The sequence below is a fragment of the Diceros bicornis genome, unplaced genomic scaffold (genome assembly GCF_020826845.1).
Source record: "Diceros bicornis minor isolate mBicDic1 unplaced genomic scaffold, mDicBic1.mat.cur scaffold_408_ctg1, whole genome shotgun sequence".
NCBI lineage: Eukaryota > Metazoa > Chordata > Mammalia > Perissodactyla > Rhinocerotidae > Diceros > Diceros bicornis.
The window spans coordinates 34,814-54,033 of NW_026691277.1; the positions used below are offsets into that span (position 1 = coordinate 34,814).

Consider the following 19,220-nt stretch of genomic DNA (forward strand, 5'->3'; position numbering starts at 1 on the left):
AGCAGGAAATAATGAAATTCTATGTATTTATGTTTTAAAAATAGTTTCCAAATCTTCGGACAAATTTAATCTCCTATAAAACAATGTGAAAACTCATTTTTTTCTCTAAATAATTCTGTCAGGTGCTTTAGGTAAGATCTGATTAGCACCTCTGCCAATATATTTGTCTTTGCAAAAAGTGCACTTGCTAACCATTTTATACACTAAATATGCAAGTTACTTGAAGTGCATCTGGAAAACAATTGAAAACAGATTAATACATCATAAAAAGATTAATTCCCTTTAAACAGACATTCTTATAAAGCATGATAACACAGAGGCACAATAAAGAATATAAATTGTATATCAATTATTGGCAGAAAATCTAATTCATTACAAAGCCTACATCATTGGAGAAAGGACATTTTCATACAAAGAAAAGTACTACACTATTAAACAACACTTTTAATTGGGCATTTAAAAATTTTTGGCACATTAAAAGGAACTGAAAGGACTACAAAATAAAGGACCAAGAAATAATACATTATAGATACAAGAGAAAGTCTTCAAATGAGAAACAACTAAATAGTAACATAAAATAGAGACAAATAATAAGCTGGCTGAATTTCCTGAAATGTTGTTACATGTAACAGAAGTATGCTTTGAATGCAGGGTGTTTTTACTCTAACGGCAAGTCTTGTCTACCTTGCTGTGGCTGGTGGAACATGGCCCGGGTAAGATCTTCTTGTGCTGGTTGCTTGTCTTTGCCTAGCCAGAAACGACTGCCCTGAACCTGTACTAGCAAGTCTGTCTTCAGCTGCCTTTTTATGCAGAGTCATTCCCTATAACATAGAAAAAAAAGTCATCAACGAAAAAATAGCGGAACATACTCTCACAAAAGAAAATTTCATCATGCAGAATTTGTTACATAGCATCATAAGGCACAATTAGGAATGTTAATTCTGCTCATTACAGATTAAAATCTTATAGAGACATTTTAGTTCCAACAATTACGTACAAATCTTCCTTTGGAAAAATTAAGGCTTAATTTTCTGAAGTTACAATAACCAAAACAACAGATAAGACAGATTTTTGGAATACATTACCCATACTCAATCATATATACTTCCCTTTCCAATCAAATGTATAAAGTGATTTCCCAAGAAAAAAAGTGAAATTGATTGGTAGCAATTGATTCACATGGGGTTGTGGAATTCATAGGGCTTATTTAGAATGGAAAAACACAACACACTTGTTTCTTGAGGTGGAAAGACACACTATGTATAATACATACCACCATGCTGTTTTTCTTCACTTCAGGCAGACTTGTATTCTCAAACAAATTAAGAAAAGTTCCTGACAGCCCACAGCCCGAGGGCCCAACTGAGAGCAAGGGGTCTTTCTTGAAGACAGGAGAAGGATGGCCTACTAGCTTAGAAGGGAGAGGAGCCACAATTGTTGGGCCCAGAGTACCTTTACAGGACGGAGGAAACCTCTGGGGATGCGTTCTCTAAACGTGCAGGAATAACAACAATGCAAGGCTATGAACAGATCAGGAGAAAAGTGGTTTTGGTACTTATTAATAAGCCAGAAAAACATTAAGAGCTGAGAGCTACCATTTAATCTCCCCAATGATGGCATACACGTAAACTGATGGCAGCAAGTGGAAGCTGGTCACGGCTTTGCATTTTTAACAGAATTTCAGTCTATCATGTGTATCCAAATACACAACATTCCTCCATTTTCCCAGTGAGAAAATCCAGCACATGTTTTCTACTCAATTTAAAATCAAAGCATTTAAGGATTTAATAAAATTAACAAACCTCTATTGGCAATCTTTAACTTACTAATTTGGCTACTTATATTAACGATTATATTTTATTTAAAACATACTAATTTTTTGACTTCTACATTCCAAGCAACTCATTCAAATTCTTCACACACTTTTAAGACCTCATGTCTATCACAAGGCCATTCTCTGAGATACTTAGTACCTTTTCCCAGTACTCGACACCTTCCTTTCCATTTTAGTTGTCTGAGACGCAAAACTTCCTAAATGTATGGAATGAAGCTGTTTCTGGCTATCTAATCTGAAAATAACTTGTGTGAGTCTACTTGGAGTTACTCCTTCACTCTGTGGAGAGCTGAAAATTAGGACTATTCTTTAATACCATATCACAGGATAAATAAATGTGGTTCCATAAGAAACACAATATGTGAAGTTATAAAAATCAATCAGGAATATGAAATTACTGGGCTGGCCCGCTGGTGTAGTGGTTGAGTTTGTGTGCTCTGCTTTGGCAGCCCAGGTTTGTGGGTTTGGATCCCACGTGCACACCTACACACTGCTTGTCAAGCCATGTGGTGGTAGCATCCCACATACAAAGTAGAGGAAGACTGGCATGGATGTTAGCTCAGGGCCAATCTTCCTCACCAAAAAAATAAAAAAATGAAATTACTAATAAGGATTGAGGGGCAGAGCTCCAAGATCACTAATGCTAACTTTTAAAGAGGACAAAGAGGGGCCGGCCCGGTGGCTTAGTGGTTGGGTGCGCGCGCTCCGCTACTGGCAGCCCGGGGTTGGGATCCCAGATGCGCACCGAGGCACCGCTGCTCCGGCCATGCTGAGGCGGCGTCCCACATACAGCAACTGGACGGATGTGTAACTATGACATACAACTATCTACTGGGGCTTTGGGGAAGAAAAAAAAAAAAGGAGGAGGATTGGCAATAGATGTTAGCTCAGAGCCAGTATTCCTCAGCAAAAAAGGGGAGGATTAGCATGGATGTTAGCTCAGGGCTGATCTCCCTCACAAAAAACAAAAAAAAATAAAGAGGACAAAGAGGTAATAGAACAGGTCGAGGCAGGACTAGTTCCTCGAGAATTTCCTTAAATATACAGATCTTTCCCTATTTTTTAAATTTTAATTTTCTTTTTAAATCATGAATTTGCATTAATTGATTTTTTTTTATATTTTATTTTAATTTTTTTTGTGAGGAAGATCAGCCCTGAGCTAACATCCGTGCTAATCCTCCCCTTTTTGCAGAGGAAGACCGGCTCTGAGCTAACATCTATTGCCAATCCTCCTCCTTTTTTTCCCCAAAGCCCCAGCAGATAGTTGTATGTCATAGTTGCACATCCTTCTAGTTGCTGTATGTGGGACGCGGCCTGAGCATGGCCAGAGAAGCAGTGCGTCGGTGTGCGCCCGGGATCCGAAGTAGCAGAGCGCATGCACTTAACCGCTAAGCCATGGGGCTGGCCCTAAATTTTAATTTTCAAGAAATCTCTATTTGTTAATAATAGTATTCTAAACACAATATGATTTCCTCTTTTGTTTTTAAAAATTGTGATAGAATCTTAAATATGTAGTTTTTTTTTTTTGGTGAGGAAGATTGGCCTTGAGCTAACATTTGTTGCCAATCTTCCTCTTTTTGCTTGAGGAAGAGTGGCCCTGGGCTAACATCTGTGCCAATCTTCCTCTATTTTGTATGTGGGTTGCCACTACAGCATGGCTTGATGAGTGGTGTAGGTCTATGCCTGGGATCCGAACCCGTAAACCCTGGGCCACTGAAGCGGAGTGTGCCGAACTTAACCACTAGGCCATGGGGCTGGCTCCTTAAATATGTAGTTTTAACCAAGGCAAATATAAATGAGGACATGTCATAAAATTGTATGAATTTTTGACAAAGATTAAATCACATTATTAGGATGCCTGGGATACTAACCTTTAAAACACAGTGTCAATTATAACCATAAAACAGAAACAATGGCATTGTGCCAATAACACAACTATAGAGTCAGAGGGGGTTGATGAAAAGAATCTGGTCCAATTTCCTGTCTTAGGCAAATAACATTTTGAAAAGGCAGAAGTGGTCTTACAAAGAAGAACAAAGAAGAAAAAGACAACAAAAAGTCTAGAAAAAAGTACTAAAAAAAGTACAGCATTCTTAAAAATTCACAGCTATTTATATCCAGGAACTCTTACTGAAGTCTAAATGGTGATAGGCATTTATTTTCCCCCGCAATATGTTTAAAGTTTTTTTGTGTTGGAAAATTCAATCTCAGAACCTTTAGTCGTTTAGGGTCTAACACTGTTACACCTATTAGAAAAATTTCCAAACCCTATGAGATAGTTAGCCAGCTCTGGTGATCTAATGGTTAAGATACTGCACTCACACAGCCACAGCCTGGGTTCATTTCTGGTCAGGGAACCACACCACTTGTCTGTCGGTTGTCATACTGTGGTGGCTGCGTGTTGCTGTGATGCTGAAAGCTATGCCACCGGTATTTCAAATACCAGCAGGGTCACCCATGGTGGACAGGCTTCAGCAGAGCTTCCAGACTAAGACAGAGAAGGAGAAAGGACCTGGCCACCCACTTCTGAAAAACTGTCCATGAAAACCCTATGAATAGCAGCGGAGCATTGTCTGATACAGCGCCGGAAGATGAGAGGATGGCACTAACTACCAACAACCACAAATGAGATAGTTAAAGCATCCTCAGTGTATGTACCACTCCTGCAAAGGCACTGAAATAGCCCCACAAAACAAAAGCTACTGCAACTGTGTGTAGATGTCATTACAGTCCCTTTCCCCTAGAATAAAATGGTTCTGAGGGACAGAAATCCAACTGATTCTATCCTCTAGAGTTAATGATGTGTTTGGAAGGCCCTAACCCTGTTTATATGGTGGTTCTCTTATCTGCTTTTCAATCCTAAGGTTAGCATTAAGATTTTGTTAATGTGTGTTAGAACAGCAATTACTTCCAGATTCATTTGGTAGAATTACTTCTACAGTCAAGGGAGTATATATTCACTGAACTCGCAATATGTTTCGAAGTATTATTTTCTTACCATATTGTACCAGGCACTAACAATATATTTCTCCTCCATCTCTCTCTGACTCTTTGTTTTCTCATATTCTTTCTAAAAAACAAGCACATGTAAACATTTAAAGATAGAAAACAATTCAATATCAATAAAACTCACAATTAACTGTCTAAATGAATGGATACGATTGTATATAGGAAGGCTCCTAGAAAATAAAGAATCAAAAATCAAATATCTTGTTGTATAGTATAGTAAACTACCTCTAATGAATGGAACAGTCGGTCCCGTTCCTGGAGCTGATTTTTAAGAGCCTGTATTTCTGGTGCTGCTCCTTGATTCTGTTTAGGATCTAAAGTACGGATAACCTGCAAAAAGCAATAAAAGAAAAATTTAAAAAGTCTCAAAGAATGTAACATCTAAAGAAGCACTTAAAAAAAAACACTCAAAGGGTAAAGCTTATGTGAATCAAAAGCTATCTTCCAAGGATCCTTTAAAATTTGAATGTATGAAATAATATTCAATTGTTGCAACTTTTAATTATATAAAACTTTTTAATTATGTAAAAGAATCAATTATAAGAAGTAATTCTGGCTTAAAACTAATAAATAATACTACAGCAGACACTACTGACAGCTGTCTCTCCTTTTCCTTTCCTCTGATTTGGTTCAGCTAGCCCTCCACCCCTGACCAGACGTGTACTTAGCGGCAGGTCCTGCTGGTTTAAAAGCCTGTCACTGTGGTCCGTCTCCTCCTCTGCCAGCGCCTCAGTTTACGCATGGCCATGTGATGCAATTCTAGCTGACCAACTAAGAGGTCTTCCGAGAAAGTCTTTTTGCTTTGTGGCCCAATTTTTTTACTATCAAAAGTGACCAAATCTATAGAAAACTTGAAAGAGCAGCACAAAAAAAATTCTTTTCCTTTAACCCAGATTCACCCACAGCTGCACTGCCACATTTGATTTCTTGCTCTCTCTCCACACACACACATGCATGCTTGTTTCAGGGACTATTTTAAAGTAATCTGCAGACTTAACGACACATAACTCTTAAATACTTCAACATGCATCTCCTTAGACTGAGGACATTCCCCTACATAATCACAATACCATTGTCATCTGTAAGAAATAATTTTATAAATCATCACTATTCAGTCCAAATCCACATTTCCACAGGTGTCTCCACAATGTCTTTTACAACTGCCCTTTCTGCCCCCGATCCAGGACTCAAATATTAATGCATTGCATTTGGTATTTAGGTCCCTTTGGCTCTTATGCTCCCCCACACTCCACTGCCTATTTTTGTTTTTCATAACATTGACTTCTATCCCAAATTCTGGATTTATCTGATGATTTCCTGAAGGTGCTATTTATTTTGTTCCAATAAGCTCATTTTCCCTGGGAACTGGAAGTTAGATCTATAAGATTGCTTAGATTCAGGTTAAATATTATCAGTTAAATACTCCATCAAGAGGCACAAGATGTTGGTTGTCCTACCATTAATGTAGCTACTTTTGATTACTAGCTCGGGTAGTGACTGCCACTTATTTCCTACATACATTTTCCTCTTGGTAGTTCTTGATCTTTTCCTGATGGCTCTCTATGTGAAAAGTCACTGTACGTGCACTGTATTCTGAGGAGTCAGTGAAACACGATCAGAAAGTAGAGGAAGATACCCACAAATTCATACTTACACTTTTGGCTTTCTCTAAGTATTTTTTGTATCGTTCTTCCATTTGCTTCATTTCCTCTTCTTTCTTCCGTAAAGCTTCTTGTAATTCTTCAATTTTTAAGGCTGCAGATGAGACATTAAAAAAATTTTTTTTTAGATTCTAACAACTTTAAAAATATTTCAACTGACAAAATAGTAAATAGTTAACAACTCTGAGAGACTGTTTGGTCTATTCCTATATATAATTTTCTTTAAAAACAAAAATTTATAGTTTTTTTTTACAAAAAGCTTTTCTTATAAACAAAAACTCCAGTATGGAAGTGAATAAATTAAAAAGTATCCATTGATGGATGAATGGATAAACAAAATGTGGTAAATACACACAATCGAATATTATTCAGCCTCTGATATATGCTACAACATGGAGACATTACCAGGTGAAAATGAAAGACATTATGCTGAGTGAAATAAGCCAGACATGAAAAGACAAATATTGCATGATTCCACTTATACGAGTTCCCTAGAATAGTCAAATTCATAGAGACAGAAAGCAGGGGCTGGGGGCATAGGGGAGAGAGGGGAGTTATTGTTGAACGGGTATGGAGTTTCACTCTGGGATGATGAGAAAGCTCTTGGAGGTAGATGGTGGCTGCACAGCATCACTATACCAGATAGTCGAGCGACAGATTGTGGTTGCACAATAATGTGAATGTACACCTAAAAATGGTTAAAGTGGTCATTTTTATGTTGTGTATATGTTACCACAATAAAAAAAAAGTAAATGTCTGTGTCCTACTCCCACCTCCACACAAAAGTATTAATAAACTCAAGCTACCGACATGTGTAAACATCAATAGAAGTAGAAGTCTGGCTGACTCACATGCAACTATACTATTAAAATAACTAATTTCATAAAATATTCATTAGCATCCATAGTTAAGGAAAAACTCACAACTATAATGAGAAATTTAAGAAATATTATGAAGATGATTATACATTTTTTTTGTAAATAAGGCGAATTCTTTAATTGCTAGCATATGTAATAGGGCCTATTTCTAAAAGAAGTAATTTTATATAAAGTCATTATCATTAGGGTAATGTATGGCTAACTAATTTAAAACTATGCCAATTAGGAAAAACTCACAGCTGTTGTTAAATCTTGGTTCGAGATCTTCAATAATAGCTCTCTTCTTCTGCAGTTCGTTATTGGCTTCATGCAGCTTCTCTCTGTAACAAAGTATGTAACAGTCACGTACGACTGTTTTCTAATTTTTTCCACAAATGAAAAATCTAAATTCTTTATTCTTGAAATATACTTGCATAGCACACAGTGCTGTGAAATAGATGAAAAGACTAACCCAACATGAATTTAATATACTTTGAAATAAGTAAAAAAATAGAGACAAAAATTCCAGAGTTTGAAGTAGTAGTAATTTCTTTTACCTAAACCTGCACGAGAGGCTACAAAGAACTTAGTGATCTTAATCTTTTTCTAGGAATAGGATATTGTAAAAATTAAATTAAAAATTTTGCAGAGGTTTTACAATGCAAAATCTTATTGGAAAAAAAAGTGAAGTTCTAAAAATAAGAATTAATAGAAAGAACATTACATACCAATGAAAAGGAATAAATTCATGATACATGCAACCACCTGGATGGATCTCACAGAATGTTGAACAAAGGAAGTCAGATACAAAAGGGTATTACATTTATGATTCCATTTATATGAAGTTCAGAAAGTATCAAAATTAATGAAAGGTGATAGAGATCAGCACAGTGACGAGTTTGGGGATGTAATCAATCAGAAGACAGAAGGAAGACTCCTGGCCGGTTGCCAGAAATATTCTGTATGTTGATCTGTGTTACCTACATATGTAGAAGAACATTCATTAAGCTGTAGACTTAGAAACTTAGGATTTGTGTATTTTACTGTACACAAATGCATGTAAGCTATATTCTAATACAGAAGTAAAAAAAATGAATGAACAGGAAGTTTTTTCCTGGTATTTATATAATATGTATAATTCTCCCTATAGAGTACCTAGTGTGGCACTCTGTAATATGAGAGGGAGAAAAGGCTGCAAAAATTGGAAAATACAGAAAAACACTAAGAACATAGAGTACTTTGTTATGTCTATTTCTGGTCTTTTCTATGCATAATACTTTAATAAATCTTTTTCTTTTTCAAGGGTGTGACATACACATAGACATACACACAAATATATATATATATATATACACAAAATAAATATATATAGTTTAAAGAATAAGAAAAACTAAGCCCAGTGAAGAAACAGGTTAAGATACAGAAATTATCCCTGAACCTCAGAAGTCCCATGTGTTCCTATCTCCTTCCCAGAAGTAACCAAAATTTGGAATTTTAATCATTCTCATGATTTTGTGATGGGCCTTTATGTGTATTCCTAAATAATACATTGCTTAATTTTGCCCAATTTTTACTTTATACATTAATTATACTGTATGTATTGTGGTGTGACTTCCATTTTTTACTTAACATTATGTCCCTGAGATTCATCTATGTCAATGTGTTAGCCCTAGTTTACACATTTTTACTGCTGTATAGCGTTGTATTGTTTGAATACACCTCATTCTAACTATCATTTTACAAGTGGTAATATTTGTACTGTTTCTACTTTTCTGTGATTACAAACAACGGTCTTCCATACTTTCTTCTACAAGTCCCCTGGTACACATGGACAACAGCATCTATAGGAATCTAGGGAATATATAGGGGAGTGGAACTGATGGGTCATAGAATATGTGCATATTCAAGTTTACTAAGTAAACTGATGTATACTCATACCAGCTGTGGGTGAGAATTACCATTGCTCAACATCTTTGGCAATACTTAGTAGGTCTGATGCTTAAAAATTACCAATTTGGTGTGTCTAAAATGGACTCCATTGTAGTTTTAAATCTGCATGAGAATGACCATCTTTTGAGATGTCTATGAGCCCCGTTGTGGGTTGAATTGTGTCTTCCCAAAAGATATGGTAGAATCCTAACTCCCCAGAACCTGTAAATGTGACATGTGGAAACAGGGTCTTTGCAGATGTAGTTAGTTAAGGTGAGGTCATACTAGATCAGGGTGGGTCCTAAATCCTACGACTGGCGTCCTCATTAGAAGGCCACATGAAGACGGAGATAGAGAATGGAATAATGTGTCTACAAGCCACGGAACACCAAAGCTTGTTGGCTGCCACCAGAAGTTAGGAGAGGGGCATGGAACAGATTCTCCCCTAGAACCTCCAGAAGGAACCAATCCTGCTGACACCTTGATTTCAGACTTCTAGCTTCAAGAACTGTTAGGGAATAAATTTCTATTGTTTTTAAAAGCCACCCAGTTTGTAGTAATTTGTTATGGCAACCACAGAAATGAATACAGGCTTTATGTTCACTAATAAATTATTTTTGATGAAATAAACTATTTTTGACCATGTAAATGACAATACAGAACAATGGTCAGACAGTAGTCTTATGAAACAGCAGGTGTTCTATTTTTTGCAATAAAGGAATGGGAAATGAAGACCGGGTAGAATGCAGTACTAGATTCTGACTCTAGGTCACTTCACAACAGCCAGGAAGCATTTCTACTCCTCTAGTACATTAACAATCCGCCCATTGTTAGACGTGCCAGCAAGTGTCAGCTGCTAGGTGTATCTCACTTTTTCCACATTAAAAAAAAAAAAATCGGATAGCATGCGGCAAACTGCCAGTCTACAGAATGTCTTTCCAATCTCAACAGAACAAGTCAAATTATTTCTGGTATTGAGGATGCCTGGTTTACCATAGGGTGACACTGTAAAATTCCAACAGGCTAGCAATTCATGGCCACCCTACACTCAATGTTTGCAAGGAGAGAGTTTTGCTAGAAAGTGATAAGAAGGATTAAGGTTGTTACTTGGTGCGAGAAAAATTACAAAACATTCCTAACATTGTCAACCTTAGCTCAAGACAAAGATGGACGAAGATTTCTTCTTCATGAGAAACAAATGCAATATTTTAAAATTTATTTCATCTTTTAGATTAAAAAGTCATGTTCAGATATGTTTGCAATTCAAGAAAATGTTTGAAAATCTGCTACTGTTAATAAGCATAATGTTAATATATTAATTATAATTAATTACTTATAATACTTTAAAAATTACTTAAAATTACTTTAAAAAATTACTTATAATACTTAAAAAAATTCAAGGGCCATACTCTAGAGCTGGAAAACTCCAGCTGGGCCAAATTCAGCCTGCTGCCTGTTTTCATACATCAAGTTTTATTGGAACACAGTCACAACATTAGTTTACTTATTATCTATGGCTGCTTTCAAGTTACAACTACAGAGCTAAGTGGTTGTGACACAAACCATGGCTTGCAAAGCCTAAAGTAATTACTGTCTGGCCCTTTACAGAAAAAGGTTTCTGACTTCTGATCTAGAGTGTCTCAAACTCCTAACTATGATTATAAATACTGTCATGAAGACATAAAACCCGGGAATCTCATTGGAAAACAGTTCTAAAGCAGTCATTGCTCTGATTTGAGGACCTTGGGCAGAGACAATCCTATAGATACTATGAATGCACCTTATAATGTTCTATATCTTCAAGGGACACCCGTGCCATTGCTTAGACACTCTGTAACCACCTAACATAAAACACTTATTTTCACTAGATGATATAAAAATGAGCCTCAACAGCTTTTGTACTTACAGATGTTCTTCAAGCTTCTTTTTTAGAAGAACTGACTGAAAATGGAAAATAAAAAATAATTTATTACTTAACATTTTAACTAATAAATTATTATTTTTTAAAAATTAAGAGCATAGTAGTAACTAACTCTCAGTGAGCCCTCAGTAATCTGTCTTGTCAAAGAGCTCGAAACACACAATATACCCAAGTCTATTTCTCTTTGATAACAGAGAGAGCCGTCCATACAGGATAACAATCAGAATAAAACAACCAGAAACTGCATATCTGAATTCTCTATTTATAGTCAGGGAAATGAATAAAAAGGCCACTTATGTATAGAACTAATATTCCTGGACTTAACAGGCAGGTTGAACTCTAATAAAAACAGACTTTCCCTGAGACACTTTTAATCTACTATATTGTTTAACTTGTATCATGATGAAGTGTGGGAGCATTTCCATAAATATTTATTGACTTAATCAGTGATTTACAAATATGCAGAGGTTGCAAATAATTTATGTGATAGTATGGGAACTGAAGGATGGTGTGTACACAGAACATGCTGGAGAATGCAGCTTTAACTGGGTATTATATATTAAAAAAAAAGGGTCCCCTCAAAAGCAGGAGATCAGAATTGACCTAAAAATAAGCAAAGAATAATGGCATTCTAAAAGGACCACTAGGTTTCATAATTAAACTTAACACTTATAGGGTACATATTATTAATGAATTCTATGAAACATTTCAATTTGAGATAAGTGGTTACATAATGAATTCAGTCAAACTCAATTAATATAGGCTTATAAAACAAATTGTCCAATCAATCAATCGCAGTGAGGAGGGGGAAAACCCTCACACTTAGTCCTTTGATTTTCAGTCACTTTATTCAATAATGATTACTGTAACTGTTTACTCAGGTCCATTCTAACACAGCTCCGGAATATTGCAAATTCCCTTCTTCGCTCAATGTTAACTATAGTTAGGTGAGTGGACCACAATGTCTTCTATCATTGCTTCCCCCAAATATAACAAAAAGATAATAACTCTGTTAACTTCCGATTATTGCTTGTTCCTTCTTTAGTACAGAGGATAAAATGAAAATACTTTTTATATACCTTAACTTTAACTTGCACTTATGTTTTGACTAGGCTCTATAAAAATTAATTTTAATTCTAAGATAATACATAATAAACTAATTATTTAATGAGTGGTTAATATGCCAGGCACTACACTAAAGCATGTCATATACATTGTCTCATGTTAACCTCACAACAGTGAGTAATATTAGCCCCATCTCATACTTGAGGAAGGTGAGGCTGGGGAGACATTCACTAGCTTTCAAGTGGCAGATCCAGGATTAAAACCCAGGTCTGCCAGACTCCAAAGTCTATGCGTGGTCTTCACTTCCAAGCTTTCTATGCTGTGATGCCTCTCCAACTGGACTGTTACTATCAAAATACGTGGCAGGAGGAGGCCAGACTGTGATAGAAAGCTAGCTTCAAAATGATTTTTTTTTTTTTAAGTCGTTGAACCCTTTCCTTTATTTTAAAAAAAATTTTTTAAATTTATTTATTTTTCCCCCAAAGCCCCAGTAGATAGTTGTATGTCACAGCTGCACATCCTTCTAGTTGCTGTACGTGGGACACGGCCTCAGCACGGCAGGAGAAGCAGTGCGTCGGTGCACGCCCGGGATCCGAACCTGGGCCGCCGGCAGCGGAGCGTGCGCACCTAACCCCTAAGCCATGGGGTTGGCCCCAAAATAATTTTTAAAACAAACTAATTATAACAATGGGGTAGAGTGGGATGGAAAAAAAAAACAAACAAAAAACAAGAGCAGAGTTCTCTTTAGTCTGTCTTAAGTTTTTGATATTCTTTAAGTAGCTTAACCATAAAGGGCATACACAAACCTATAAGGCCAGTAATATTGGTATATTCATTTTGCGTAAAATTCCCATAACTTAAAATTTCAATACCATCAACTATGACGGCAGATAATGTATAAATAAAAAAAACTGTTCGATACATAGAAATGAATAGGAAGCCATACTTACAATAGCCTTGAGCAGAAACCATGCCAAGAGACAGAGAGGACATATTAGTATGAAGCAAACATAGCAGCCAATAGAAGGAACGATTTAGTAATTCATGAACAGAAGTAAAAGATATGCATTTTTTTTCAAAAATATACATTTTTCTTTCTTCTATGTTCTCCTCATCCTGTCTCGTTCTCTGGAGTTTTATACACTGTGGCTAGCTCAAATTATCCATATCACTGGATATAACAATGCTTTTCTGCTTCCATGCTAAAAATAAATGACATAAAAATAATAATAAAAATGTGCAAACCATTCTATTCTGACTTAAGGTCACATGAAAGGACTGTGCTTTTGATAACAGAAATAGACAGAGATTATGTGGTTCTTCAGGGGGACCAATTCCATTTATTTGGCAGGTTGTTCTAAGTATGACAGACTCCTGAGATGCAACACTGTAGGTTAGTGAGAGAGAGAAGACAAAAATATCAAAAATCTGCTGGGGGAAAGAACCACATATCCTGTACCACCCTATTTACTTCTCCAAACCACTTTGAGGCATATCATCAGGAAAAGTTTCTACCTGAATCTTTTCTATATGTAGAAAAAAGCTCTGAGACAACTTCCAAGAACTTAGAGCAAGATAGCTCATTAGCATCTGGACAGTCAAATAAACTGACTAATTTACCCAAATAGTACTTTATAGGGCTGGCATCTCACTTCTGAAATATGTTCTTTTAAACTAATGGCACACAGCATACTAATTAGATTTGATTACCACAGTAATACCTAATCAGATTATGCAAAAATATCCTTTACAAACTAAATTCCATTGTGTATGTTTGAGCAGAAGTAAGAGAATCAGTACAATGGTTATTGCTGTAACACTAAGTTGAGCCGATACTCATGTTCTGCCATTTTACTTCCCATGTACCATACGCCCTTCCCCTCTTTACCATAACAAATCAACAAAAAGTCTCCTCAAAGTTTTAGAGACTAAAACGAAGTGTACATTCATCTCAGTTTAAGGGACCTACTGATTTTACCAAACTAAGAAACGTGACCCTTTGGTTCATCTCTAAGGTACTCTTAGTTAGCTTACTAATATTTTAATGCATTCAAGGTGCTTTTGCTTCACCTCTTTGTGATTTAGCCTCTGGATAAAAATATGTTTAAAAAGTAAACTAGGGGGGCCGGCCCGGTGGAGCAGGCGGTTAAGTGCGCGCGCTCCGCTGCGGCGGCCCGGGGTTCGCTGGTTCGGATCCCGGGCGCGCACCGACGCACTGCTTGGTAAGCCATGCTGTGGCGGCGTCCCATATAAAGTGGAGGAAGATAGGCACCGATGTTAGCCCAGGGCCGTCTTCCTCAGCAAAAAAAGAGGAGGATTGGCGGATGTTAGCACAGGGCTGATCTCCTCACAAAAAAAAAAAAAAAAAAGTAAACTAGGACAATTTAATAAGGGAATAAGATAGTTTAAATGTTGGTGACAATTTTAGGAACTGGGACTCAATCTGGGAATCTAAGAACTACCAACACATTAATTAAAGGATAAACTAAAATCACTGATCTTAGAAAGCAGAGCATGCTGCCAATATAAGCTAGATCTATGTTTAAGAAACTCATAAAATTAGGTCACTGATGAGCTTCTTTGATGTCTTTTGTTTTTATACCCTCTTATGTTAATAAGGCTGGATGAAACTAGATATAGCTATAGTTTTAACAGTGATCCCCCAAATGACTCTATCAATGGAAACAACAAAATAGGTTTGTACTCAAAGGCCAGAGGTTCATAGCAAATTACACTGCCAATAAAAAGAAAAAAAACAACTGGGTGAAGCAAAGATTGGTCACTAAAATTTCGTTTTTTTCCCCTCTTTACAAATATTTTTGAGCACTTTATACTCGCAGATCTGTTGTCGACTGTAAATTAAATTACATTAAATGTAAAGGGTTTGCAAAATATGATTTACTTACACTTTTATCAGAGATTGACTGACTACTATGTGCTACACAAGCACTGTGATAGGCGATGAGCATGAGGAGATGAAGACCTAGCTCCTGGCTCAACGCATTTACCATATTCTAGATTGGAGTGTGCCAGCCAAGCAGGCAGGGCTATGACAGATATGCAGTATTCTAAGGGAATATAAAAAAAGGTCAGTGAACTTATATTTGAGTGTGTGTGTGGTGGGGGGGATAGTAAGAGGGATTCAGAAATTTAGAGATGGTGGGGTTCTAGCAATGGCATTATTTTCTTAAATATCAATTTTGTATCAAAAATGTCTACTTGAACAGGCGAAGTATCTAACCAACATTTTTTGAACCAAAAACCCTATACTTGGAATACTGAGTTGAACACATTTAAAACACAAAGCCTTAATTAATTCCTTAGCTGATAATTACAAATGAACTTCTAATTCCCAGCAGAGTCAATCTGAAAGACAGAATGAAGCACTGTCTGCTCCTTTTTATAAGAAACGTTAGTAAAAGGGAAACATTGTTTCTTTTCTATAACCAAGATAATGATAAATTATTTTGCTAGAGACTACCGAATAAAAAATAAAAGTTATAGCTTTTCTTAACACTGTGAAACTGTTGGAACATGGTTGGTACACATTAAAACTTACATCTTCTGCTTTTGATCCTTGATCTTGTAAAGATTTTTGCAATTCTTCGACTTGTGACTGTACTTCCAGAAGTCTTTGATTCACCAGCCTAGAAATCAAATGTATATTAATTTTCCAAGTGCTGACTTAACTTAGGCCCTTTTCCTTAGGTTGTCATACTGGTTAGAGAGACAGTATAATTAGCAAAACAAAGCTTCATGTTACAGTGGCAGTAGCTCACTTTTCTGATTTTTCGTATTGCTTGAAATTTCTATGACGATTTCCAAGGTAGTGTTCGGGTGGACACATTTTTTGAACTGGTGTACTTATGCAAATGTATTTATCTGAAATTCACTTTAATACATGTTTATTCAAACTATGTGTTAGGTACTATGCTCAGCACTAGCGCTAAAAGATCTCTGCACTCAAGGAATTTAGTGGGGAGGCAAAATGTAAACAAAGAAAATACAAGATAAATACTTCAACGTAGTGCACAGAGGCATACAAAAGGAATGACGACTGCTCAACGAGCCAGAACTGCACCTAACTTGTGGAGGAGTCAGGATAGGCTTGACTTGAATTGTGACTAGAACAATAAATAAAATATTTATGGGGTTATAATGGTGCAAAGGGGATTCAAGACAGAGAATTCAGCATGTCCAAAGTACACAGAAAAACAAGAGGGTACAGTGAGTTCAGGAATGGTATGACTGCGGAATAAGTTATGAGGGGAAGAATGACTGGAGATGAAACCAGAGGAGAAAAGGAGAGGTCGGGTATAACCTTGTGTGAAATGCAAAAGTATGTGGAACTTATCCAATAATCTGGCTTTCTAAATTTTGGCTGGAACTGGAATTAACTCAGCCAGCCTTTAATAACGCTGATTCTGGAGCTCAACCTTCATAAATTCTCTAGGGTATTATGACACAACACTCATCAACCAGGAGACCGTTTGGTTACCTAGGTCTGAGTGATGTTGAAGGATTGCAAGAAGGGAGAAACACGATTAGACAGTATTTTAGAAAGATCACCTTGGTTTGAGAGTGGAAGATAGTATTAAAAAAGGTCAAAGAGCAAGCATGAAGACTAGGAGGAGGCTATTACAATTATTACTAAATATGCCTGAAATAGAAGGGAACAGAGGAGGAAATCTATTGAAAGAGCAAAAGAACACAAGCCATAAAAAAATAACACTTAGGATTTTGGTTTGAGCTACTGAGAACCATTTATTGAGAAAGGAATATAAAGAATCTCATTTTGTATTTGTTGAAAATGAAGTGCCTAGAGATATCTGTCAAATAGGTATCTGCATTGGAAGCACAGAGAGAAGTCTGAATTGAACATACAGATTTGGGAGCCATCTGGAATTAACTGAAGCCATGAGCATAAATAATATTGATTAGAAAGAACGTGAGGACGAGTGGAAGAGGAACGAAGACAGTCCATGGCAGATTACCAACCGAAGGATAGAAAGAAGAACCTCACTCTGGAGAATAATCAGAGAACTAAGAAAAACATAAGAGAGGGATGTTACTGAAATAAAAAAAAAAAGTCTGAAGAGGGAAATGATCAACAACAATCAATATACAGTAATGTGCTGCATAACAACATTTAGGTCAACAATGGACCACATATACAAATGACAGTGGTCCCATAAGATTAGTACCATGTAACCTAGGTGTGTAGCAGGCTATAGCATCTAGGTTCGTGTAAGTACACTCTATGATGTTCGCACAACGATGACATCGTCTAACAATGCATTTCTCAGAACCTATCTCTGTCGATAAGCGATGCTTGACTGCAGTAGAGAAATGAGGAAAGATAAAGTCTTGAATGCTCCCATAGGATTGACCATTTAAGAGATGACGGGTTATTTTAGTAAGTAATGTTTTAGTGAAAAGATAGTAAAAGCCAGACTGCCTCAAATTAAGGACAAAACAGGGCAATGAGCATTTAGAATTCAAACAGCCAGAAAGTTCAATAAGAAATTTTTTTATTCAACAAGTTATAAGAAATTCTTATCATAAGCCTTCTAGGTTCTACAATTTAGTGAGAATTATAGTAAAAATGCAATCAAATCTATAATAATAACTGATGTTTTCACATCAAGGAATAGAAAATCTGAGTGCTTTTTTCAACAGTGAAAGAATTATCTGAATAGATCCATATTTAATATGAAGACAGAGGTAAATAAAAATATTACTAGTGACATTGTAACTTTGTTCAATCTTTTCAGAAAGCAATATGGGACTATATATCAAACTATAAGACTATTTCAACTATCCATCTTAGCCATTTTTGAAATTATTTAGTCAACAAATATTGTAACCCTACTAGGTGGAGGCCATCGTAAATGTCATAAAATGTAATCAGACCATACCAAGATGTTCCTTGGAAGGATCTGAAAACAACTCAAAAGCCCAGTGATGGGGAATGGACAAGCAAACACAGTAATATAACTGTCAAAGTGTGAAGTGCACACACACACACACAAGTATGAAGCTATACAAATACATGTAAATATATATGAAAAAAGTTCATCTACAAAATAAATAAGGATTATAATGCCCACCCTCATGGGCTTGTTTAAGGGACTGAGATAATATATAAAGTGTGTCCAGCACAATACCTGCACATAGCAGGTACTCTATAAATGCCTCTGTCTTCTTTCTCCCTGTTCAGGAGTTTAGTGAGCTAACATTTTAATCAAAGTCTAATTATGTATAGTTGCCTGAGGGGTGTAGGGAGAGGGTGAACTTGAGATCACGATCTGCTCTGAGAGGTAAGGGAACAAGATCACGTGTACTTTGAGAAAACTCCCTGAGCCATTCTGATACGGCTCTCCTCTCAACCCTTCATGCTTCTGCTCATATTGTTTGAGGGTCAGCAGGTATTACAGATTAAAAAAATGCTAACTCATTGGGAAAACTAAATGGAAAGGACTTCGGAGGTTTCCTACAAACCTTTCCTTCTAACAGATGATATATGGGAGGTGAGCAAATTGTATTTAAGGTCACACAATTAAAAGACTCAGTGGGATTAAAACTCAGGTTTCCTGATGCTAGTCCAGTGCTGTAAACTACTAAAAGAGATTACCTTAGAGACAAGGTAGTGTAAATACTTATTAAATTCAATAAGAACAAACTTAGGGTAATTTACTTAAGAGAAAAAGCATCCTGTGAAGAGGTAGGCAGGAAAAAAATAAATGTTTTACACACACGGCAGAGGATAAATTGGCAAGAAAGAGGGTATTGGTTAGGTAGAAGCTTTGGAGTCAGGTAACCTGTGTCTGAGCCCAACTTCCCTCATCTGTAAAACCGAACAAAGTAAGACCACATATGTAAAACGCCCAGATTCCCTCATCTGTAAAACTTAACAAAGACCACATATGTAAAACGCTCAAATT

The 19,220-nt window shown here is 36.4% G+C and overlaps 1 protein-coding gene across 3 annotated transcripts in view; it reads right to left on the reverse strand.

Annotated features, from left to right (window-relative positions):
- Positions 1-424: 424 nt before the first annotated feature.
- The window catches only part of LOC131402968 (protein Hook homolog 3), a 99,107-nt gene continuing 80,311 nt past the window's right edge, over positions 425-19,220 (reverse strand). For 2 of the 3 annotated variants that reach the window (XM_058537416.1, XM_058537414.1), the window contains 7 exons: positions 15,836-15,923; positions 11,197-11,231; positions 7,620-7,702; positions 6,498-6,598; positions 5,069-5,173; positions 4,833-4,904; positions 425-821 (listed from right to left, as the gene is read on the reverse strand). In XM_058537416.1, coding sequence (XP_058393399.1) covers positions 681-821; positions 4,833-4,904; positions 5,069-5,173; positions 6,498-6,598; positions 7,620-7,702; positions 11,197-11,231; positions 15,836-15,923 — 625 coding nt within the window. In that variant the 3' untranslated portion in view covers positions 425-680. Of the gene's footprint in view, positions 822-1,452; positions 1,521-4,832; positions 4,905-5,068; positions 5,174-6,497; positions 6,599-7,619; positions 7,703-11,196; positions 11,232-15,835; positions 15,924-19,220 lie in introns of all 3 variants that reach the window. The other variant, XM_058537415.1, reaches the window with a different exon arrangement.